General features: G+C 38.0%; 1 protein-coding gene across 1 annotated transcript; it reads right to left on the bottom strand.

Annotated features, from left to right (window-relative positions):
* Nucleotides 1–1,859: 1,859 nt before the first annotated feature.
* Nucleotides 1,860–7,514, bottom strand: cdkn1d (cyclin-dependent kinase inhibitor 1D). Its single transcript, XM_060903118.1, has 3 exons — nt 7,376–7,514; nt 4,894–5,285; nt 1,860–4,592 (listed from the first exon to the last, which is right to left on the bottom strand). Exons 2-3 carry the CDS (start codon nt 5,279–5,281, stop codon nt 4,537–4,539), a joined length of 444 nt encoding a protein of 147 aa, XP_060759101.1. The 5' UTR covers nt 5,282–5,285; nt 7,376–7,514; the 3' UTR covers nt 1,860–4,536.
* Nucleotides 7,515–8,324: the final 810 nt, after the last annotated feature.

Genomic DNA, 8,324 nt, shown 5'->3' with positions numbered 1-8,324 from the left:
TGGTGATGTTGGTTTTAATTTGAAATAAAATGATGAAATAAATAATACAGATAAAACTAAATCTTTGATGTGAATATTCAGAATTTGGCAAAAATTCTGCAAATTTATGGAAAAATGGCAGCTTGATCTGGGACATGATAAATGGTTGACTACATCACATTCCCTTAAAAAGGTTGTAGTCCACTGAAAAGTCTACAGTTATCACTAATTGTATTTTAAGTTGTAACTTTATACACCTAAGGATTGGTGCGCTTGCAGAATAATCATAACCGTAATAAAACATCATGCAAAATATTTGATCACCATTGTAACTCCATTTTCCGCATACCCAAAACGAATACGATCGTTAGTTTTGATCTAAACGGAAAGCCTCAGGATCAAGGTCACTACCTCACCAAAAGTAGTAACTTAAAATCACTACGCCATATAAAAATTTAGTTATAAATCTGCGATTTTGTTTTTTAAAACGAAAGCTGAAAGTTAGGTATAGAATGTTTCTTACAGAATATGTTACGATGGTAGCTGGTCTTGTATGAATTTCTGAGCTATAAAATGAGTTGTGGTCTATTTTTTACCGTAGCGTGTTATTTGTGTGCGGGAAAGGACACACATTAACAATTTGCTTGTGTAGAATGGAATTTTCCACTCCAACAGTTAGAAGTTGATCGTGCTTCCATTTGCGGTCTTTCTGTTACGTGGGTGATCTGTTCGGACGTTATCACTGAAAAGGTGAGTTTTGACAGTTTTATTTTGTTTTAGTCTTGCAGTATAAGGCAATAGAATGTTTCTTTTTCATCTTACTTTTATATTTCGTAGTGTTTGCGTATTTTTGGCCAATATTTTGCAACCATGGTCAATTTAGATCGAACTTTTAATATAATCTACGGCTAGTCATTTTGCCCTGCCCCGCGCTCCGTCCGGTGCGGTAGTGATGTCCCGTTGCTCGCGCGCTGCAGCAGAGACCCGCGCGACCTTCAGCCGGTACAGTCGCTGTTCTTTTACCAGCGCCATTATTCTCATCTTTCCGGTGTGTTCTTGATTTTTCCATTGTGTCCTATTTCACCATATCAAATACCCAAAATGTATCATATTATTCATATTTAAGTGAATAATCAATTCAGTCATCATAACTTGGCATTTTTAACCCAAGCAATCAAAAAGAGGAAATTTATTCAATATTTTCACTCATCTGTGAAGGAGGGGCTTTAATTCTTCATGTAGTTATTTTAGATGTAAATCAATTTTACAAAAGCATTTGAATTGTAATAAAAAAAAATTCCACAGTGGAGGCCAGATAAAGCAAGATGCTATCTTTATTCTTATTAAACATGACAAAAGAAACATTGAGTGTTAGGTAAATGCAAAAAAAAAGTAAAATTAGAAAATTTATTTTTTGACCATAATGTCCCAAATGAGAGACCAGTTTCTGAGACGGACCCTTATCCATCCATATAGGCGCGCACACACGAGGGTAAGTCAAAAAATTCTAAGACTTTCTAAGAAAAGTTATAATTTCAAAAGGAATACAACGAAGGAATTCTCTGATGGAAACCTCACTTGCAGAAGTGTTTCAACTTCAATGGAGCATATGTAGAGAAATAGCTTTATTTTCATAAATAGATTTTTCAATTTGTCTTCGAACTTTTTGACTTGCCCTCACACACACACACGATGATAGTTATTTTATAAAGTTGTAGACTTTAGCTTAGTTCTAAATATGACAGCACACAGATTTTGCTGATTTCAATTTTTTTCCCCAATTGACAGTAAAGATTTGTGAGCGTTAGATTTTCTATGACATGTTTGTCAGTGAAGCTTTAACTGAAATTTCACAGTTCCAAAGAAGTCACCAGACCAACTTGCAATTTACATAAACATCTTTTATTATAATTTGTGATTTAAACATAGCAACATTCATAATATGAGAGACACTAAGAAAAGGAGAAACATTTGGTTGATCTGAGAAGAATTAAAGAAAATGCAGTTGTGTTCACAATCAGTATCACTTTGTTCCCATATAATAATAAAAAAAAAACCCAACAACAACTGTATAGGGTTTTAGGTATCCAAAATACACATGGCTGCCTCTCTTATGTATACAGGGTATCGAAATATTTTCGTCATATCAATTATTGAATAGAGAATTTTGGAAGCCTGATTTTGCTTTTTTTTGGCGAGCTGTTAGTCATAAAACATTAAATCAAATGAACATCTGTAATTAAAAAAAAAAAAGAAAGAAAAAAAAGTAAATGTTCTCGCTGTGCACTCAGACCTGGCCTATTCATGCTGCTCTTAACACCACTGAAGATTACAATACACTGACAATAATATTTAATAGTGCAAAGTTAATACAAAATCGGTTAGTAATCCTTAAAACAATTATCTTTCAATAAGTTAAACATTTTTGTTTCAGAGCAACACTGCCATATTTAAATACAATGAAAAAATCATCGTAAAGCAAACACACAACTGAAATGCAGAAATTAGGGGGAAATTTTCAGACCTTTTCAAAGTGACGTGATGTGTGTAAACCTTCTATGAACTAATAGGCATTTACTCAGTCTTTAAAAAATAAAAAAAAAATTACATGGAAGACAATGATTCCTGGACATAGTGGTGTGTAACTTCAGATATCTTGGGTGTGGTTTAGGGTTTGACCTTTGTTTGGTCAGTTCAATTAGTGTAAACACTTTTCTGATTATTTCTAGGAAAGCAGAGAACACTAGACCCAATTCATACAGGATTTGGCATTAGGGTATTTATTAAAAAAAAAAGGGGGGGGGGGCTTTTTTATTTACAGCTCCACGTCTTGGATCAGGAGGGTTTCTGATAAGAAAATGAACACTTCATTGTTTGTGAGGTAGATGAACCCTCTCCTTGCAAAAGATTTACAAATACAAAAATAGCTGCGCTGCTGTAGGACATGGTGACTGTCACCAAAAATATTACGAACACCAAACAGTGTTTTATTTAAAACCTGTGCCACTGCCACAAGACCAAAAGAGTGTTTTGTGAGCTTTTGCAGCTGGTTAAGACTAGTGGCGTTGTCCCTTTTCTCTGACAGCAGTTGGTAGTTGTTTACTTTCGACAGTGTGTGGAGTAAATCTTTGGCTAGTTTCCTAAGCTGCCTTTTCAAAATCAAACATAATGACTTGAAAGAAATGAAACAATTCCATATAAACTCATAGCAAACACTGAACAAACAACTGCAGATACTTCCTTATTTACATGCTGAGCATGGTTTTGTAAGTCTCTTATGGACAGTTATAAACAGTTCTCCATCATATGACACAACTCAATCCACTGTAATTAAAATGCTACATTTTCTTAATATAGTATTCAGATCTGTATATAACAGAAGTAAAAAACTGAGATACAATGCTACGATTAATACTCAAAAAGAAATGTATACAGTCCAAAGATAATGTGCGTCATCACTATTAATACAAGATATTATTATCTTTGTCCATACAACTATACATTTACATCTTTATGAGATTTACATACAGAGATAAAGGAAGTCTAACCACCAATGGCTAAAAAGCACAACTAATGTTTGTGTACACTGTGAATAAAAAGGCCATATTGATAAAACAAAGGAAGTTTAAAAAAAAAAAAAAGGTCACCATTTTACCCCATAGGAACACTAAAATATCTGAACATTTAAACCCAATGTAGTTTAGGAGGACTGGTATAATTAATATTTTATAGCAACTCTTTCCATGTAGGCAATTAAAAAAAATGTAGTCAGCAAGGTAACTTGTAACTCGGGTAGTTATATATAATCTGTTTGAGCTGCTTAAACAAATTTTGCACTGAATGGTGAAGTAGTTAAATATTTACAAAGTGGACTTCAGGTGTACACCAGAGGTCAGAGGTCACATGCTTTCTGAAATCTCACTCAGTGACCATCTTGAGGTAAGAGAGATTAATTCATTCACAACTTTTTTTTTTTTCTTCTGTGAACAATTCTCTATAACAAAACACAATAAGGCCATGGCTCAGATATACCAGTCTCTCTCTGGTTCACTTTCTCTTTTTAGGTTCTAATTAAATGTTTGCCTACATGGAAAAGAATGAATATGTAGTAAATAGCAATATTCTCGAATATACACAGTAAGGCTCTCACTATTTAACATATGTACAAGATGCAAAAATCAACGAGGTATCAAAACAGCAAGACTATCTGTTTAAAGTCTGCCGGTCAACATTTAGTTTGTTTCTCGTGAGGAGGGGAAAGTGTTTTATAACCAGCTAAGCCATTGGGCTTTGTGCACAAAACTAGTTAAGACCCAAAACATACTGACATTTAATACATGGGGAAGAAATACAACTGTTGTAACTTGACTATTATCAAATTATTAATGAAAGTGTCCTTTTTGGAGTGCACTTCTGTACCTTCACAGTATACTTTAAGCGTTTTAAATATAACCCAGAGAGACAATGAATAACTAGAAGTGTAAATACTGTATGTACATTTACATACACAGTGAGGAGCTGACAGTATCTTCAGCTGCTCAAGTGTCGGCTCTGTTCTTACTGCCTCGAGACTTTGTGATGAAGAAACCTCCTCTTCTTCACGGTAAAGAAGTCTAGAGGAGAGAATACATGTTAGGAAAGAGGTTTTCTCTAAAACCCTCAAGGACTCCTGGCTAGACCACATGTTTGTTTGTTCATTTTTTATCATGACCCATCTGTCCCAGATATACAGCATTCTGCAGCTCCTGACTTCCTGGTACAGTTGTGAATGGAGGGTAAATAGAAAGTATTAAGTGGACTACCTTGGTGACCCTGAGGGCTGAAATGAGAACTTATGCAGTATAATAAGTGTTACACAAGCCTAGTATGGGTTTAAAGACACATTCCTGTACATGCATTTGGCTCTGGTCTCACCTGTGATAGCAGCCTGTCTGTATTTGACTGCTCTCTTTTCCAGCTCCGCTTCTCCGTATGCCAAAGTTCCACCAGCGCTGATGGGAACCTCTGGTCTGCGCTTACCCATCCTCACCACACAGCTATGGTAGAAAGCTGGCACATCCTGGCAATGTATTTCTTCCCACTCCACTGAGCCAGGGGTAGGACGCTCACTCTGGAAGTCAAAGTTCCAGCGCTGCTTGGCCACCTCCATATTCATGTACAAGAGCTTGTGGAAGTCCTGCTGAAGCTCCTGGTGGTCGACTGGACCAAAGAGGTTCCGCCGCACCGTCGAGCCCTGCAGCTTAATGCCCTCCTCCACTCCTTCAAGCTCCACATGTTCAAACTGAGATGATGTTGTTGCCATTTTGCTATGGACAGAAGAAATACAACACAAGCAAATTAGTTTCAGGACTTTCATGAATCTTGGTATTAAGAATATAAATACAAAAAATGTAATGGAATTTGAAGCACAGTGTGTCCTTCTGAGGAAGACCAGAAGATGCACAAGTGTGACAAATGTCTCACCTGAACTCAACATTTCAACAAAATCTGCCACCAATTTAAAAAACACATTTAACGCAAAAAGTATCTCTTCAGAATTGACAGAGTTGTCATGATCCCGCTTTAAATCTCATCTCATTATCTCTAGCCGCTTTATCCTGTTCTACAGGGTCGCAGGCAAGCCGGAGCCTATCGCAGCTGGCTACGGGCGAAAGGCGGGGTACACCCTGGACAAGTCGCCAGGTCATCACAGGGCTGACACATAGACACAGACAACCATTCACACTCACATTCACACCTACGGTCAATTTTAGAGAGTCACCAGTTAACCTAACCTGCATGTCTTTGGACTGTGGGGGGAAACCGGAGCACCCGGAGGAAACCCACGCGGACACGGGGAGAACATGCAAACTCCACACAGAAAGGCCCTCGCCAGCCACAGGGCTCGAACCCGGACCTTCTTGCTGTGAGGCGACAGCGCTAACCACTACACCACTGTGCCGCCCGATGTGGGAATATATAAAATCTTATTTCTGAACTCATTTTTCTCAAAAATATTTTTCTTTATTCAGAACTAAAAAAAAAAAAACAAAGACAACAACAAAAAAACTCAGTTCCTTGATGACCTGTATTCGTGCATTTTACATGTTCATCTCATCTCATCTCATTATCTCTAGCCGCTTTATCCTTCTACAGGGTCGCAGGCAAGCTGGAGCCTATCCCAGCTGACTACGGGCGAAAGGCGGGGTACACCCTGGACAAGTCGCCAGGTCATCACAGGGCTGACACATAGACACAGACAACCATTCACACTCACATTCACACCTACGGTCAATTTAGAGTCACCAGTTAACCTAACCTGCATGTCTTTGGACTGTGGGGGAAACCGGAGCACCCGGAGGAAACCCACGCGGACACGGGGAGAACATGCAAACTCCACACAGAAAGGCCCTCGCCGGCCCCGGGGCTCGAACCCAGGACCTTCTTGCTGTGAGGCGACAGCGCTAACCACTACACCACCGTGCCGCCCTTTACATGTTCATTCTTATAATAAATTTTTAAAACACTTGCATAAAAACACATCATTAAAAGTGGTCATAACAGCGCATGTTTTTTCTTGATTAAATGATAAATAAATGAAAATTTCAACACATTGTTCTATAAAAGTCTTTCTCTGAAGAGTAGGTTCACATTGATTTTAATTCTAACATCACCCAAAGACTAGATTTTTGGTTTTATTAAAATGTGTAGATTTATGGGTTTTTAATAAGATGAAATCATTTGAAAAAGTGACTTGTAAGAATATCAGCAATCCAGGGGCAAAAACTGAAATGTATTTTTCAGGAACCTGTTGAAATGCTCTTAAGAGCCACTTTGCTGAATGTGTTTGTGTGTATATACACGCGTTAGAGAGAGTTTTCAAGCCATGCAGCAGAATTTGGAAAAAAAAAAAAGCGTTGGAGTAAAAGGATGTTTGTGGAGAGGAAAGTGGGCGTGGCCTATCGACTGACTTCGAGGAAAAGTGGGTACAGGACGTCTACTAAATTACTCCGAAGAAATGGGCGTGGTTTAAATAGCAGCTTACTACGAGGAAGGTGTGATGTGTAATTCTAAGAAAATGGGCGTGGCATGCTCACATGCAACACGATTCCCGCAAAAACATCGAACACATGGGCTACTGAATAATAATAATAATAATAAATAATAATAATGAAAGTAGTTTGGACAGAGTGCTGTTCCCAGTCTAGAAAATCTATCTCGAAAATCTCAGCACCAAACTGATCCACACAAATGCGTGATGCTCAACACTGTATTGCACTGACTCATTCATAATAATTAAATTATTGTTACTGGAAGCTCAGCAAGAAAAAAACAAAACCTGTTGCCTAGTGAAAGCTGAGATGAGGGAATATATAAAAGTGAATTATAAACTAAACAAACAAAAAAAATCACTTACCCGCACCAATAAAATCAAATCTACTGTTTTAGAACAAAATCCCTTTTTCATCAGCCTGGAAAAAATGAGCCTGTCACAGAAAACGGAAGGAAAGTGAACACGTCGCCTCCTGTTTGTTTGTTATTGAGCTGAGCCACTTTAAGACCCGGCCCACCGTGACGTCATCATCACGAGCAACACGAGACAACAACAGCACGCGCCCTGAGCTCAGTGTCAGTCACATGCACGGTAACTATATTGTGTTTAAGCGAATTAGAGCAGCATGAAACTCAGTTCGTTTTGGACTAATACATTTATTTAACTAAAAATATAAATAAATAACGTATATAGTGATGGCCAGATGAAACTTCATGAAACACTGAAGCTTTCCAGCCAGTTGTGTTGTAAAGTGGATCATTTCTCGAGGCTTCACCTGCTCACTAGAGACATCTGCTGGTCAAAAGAACAATCACACATACAACACAGGCTGGTGCACAGCAATTCAACAAAGCAGTGTTACACAATTAGATATAAATTAAATTAGAAATATACTTATATAGAATTAGAATTTTGATGTATAGAATTAATATATACAATTAGTATATTTCCATGTTTTGTCTTATATTAAGGATTTGAGCAACGTGATGGATCATAATTGTATTACTACAACTATACGACACCACATGAGCAGGAGGAAGCAATGTGCTTGTGAAACTGCAGGGTTCCCGCCGACGCTGACCAACATAATCCATCAGTGACGCAATTACTAGCAGTCGTCACAGTGACGAACGTATTTGTTATCTTTTCTAGAAATCCAACCGCAGTGAAGAGGCGGCTGGAAACCAGAGGGTAAACAATGAGCACGTGCTTGTGACCAATAAAAATCGACCACACGGAATGACCAATCACAGTGCGTCTTAATCGGCCTGGTGTGGTGATGTCATTATCTTAGCGTGAACCGAAGAACGGC

This window comes from Neoarius graeffei, chromosome 21, assembly GCF_027579695.1.
Source record: "Neoarius graeffei isolate fNeoGra1 chromosome 21, fNeoGra1.pri, whole genome shotgun sequence".
In the NCBI taxonomy this organism is placed as follows: domain Eukaryota; kingdom Metazoa; phylum Chordata; class Actinopteri; order Siluriformes; family Ariidae; genus Neoarius; species Neoarius graeffei.
Note: the sequence above shows the minus strand (reverse complement) of the source record. Positions and strands in the feature narration are given on the sequence as shown.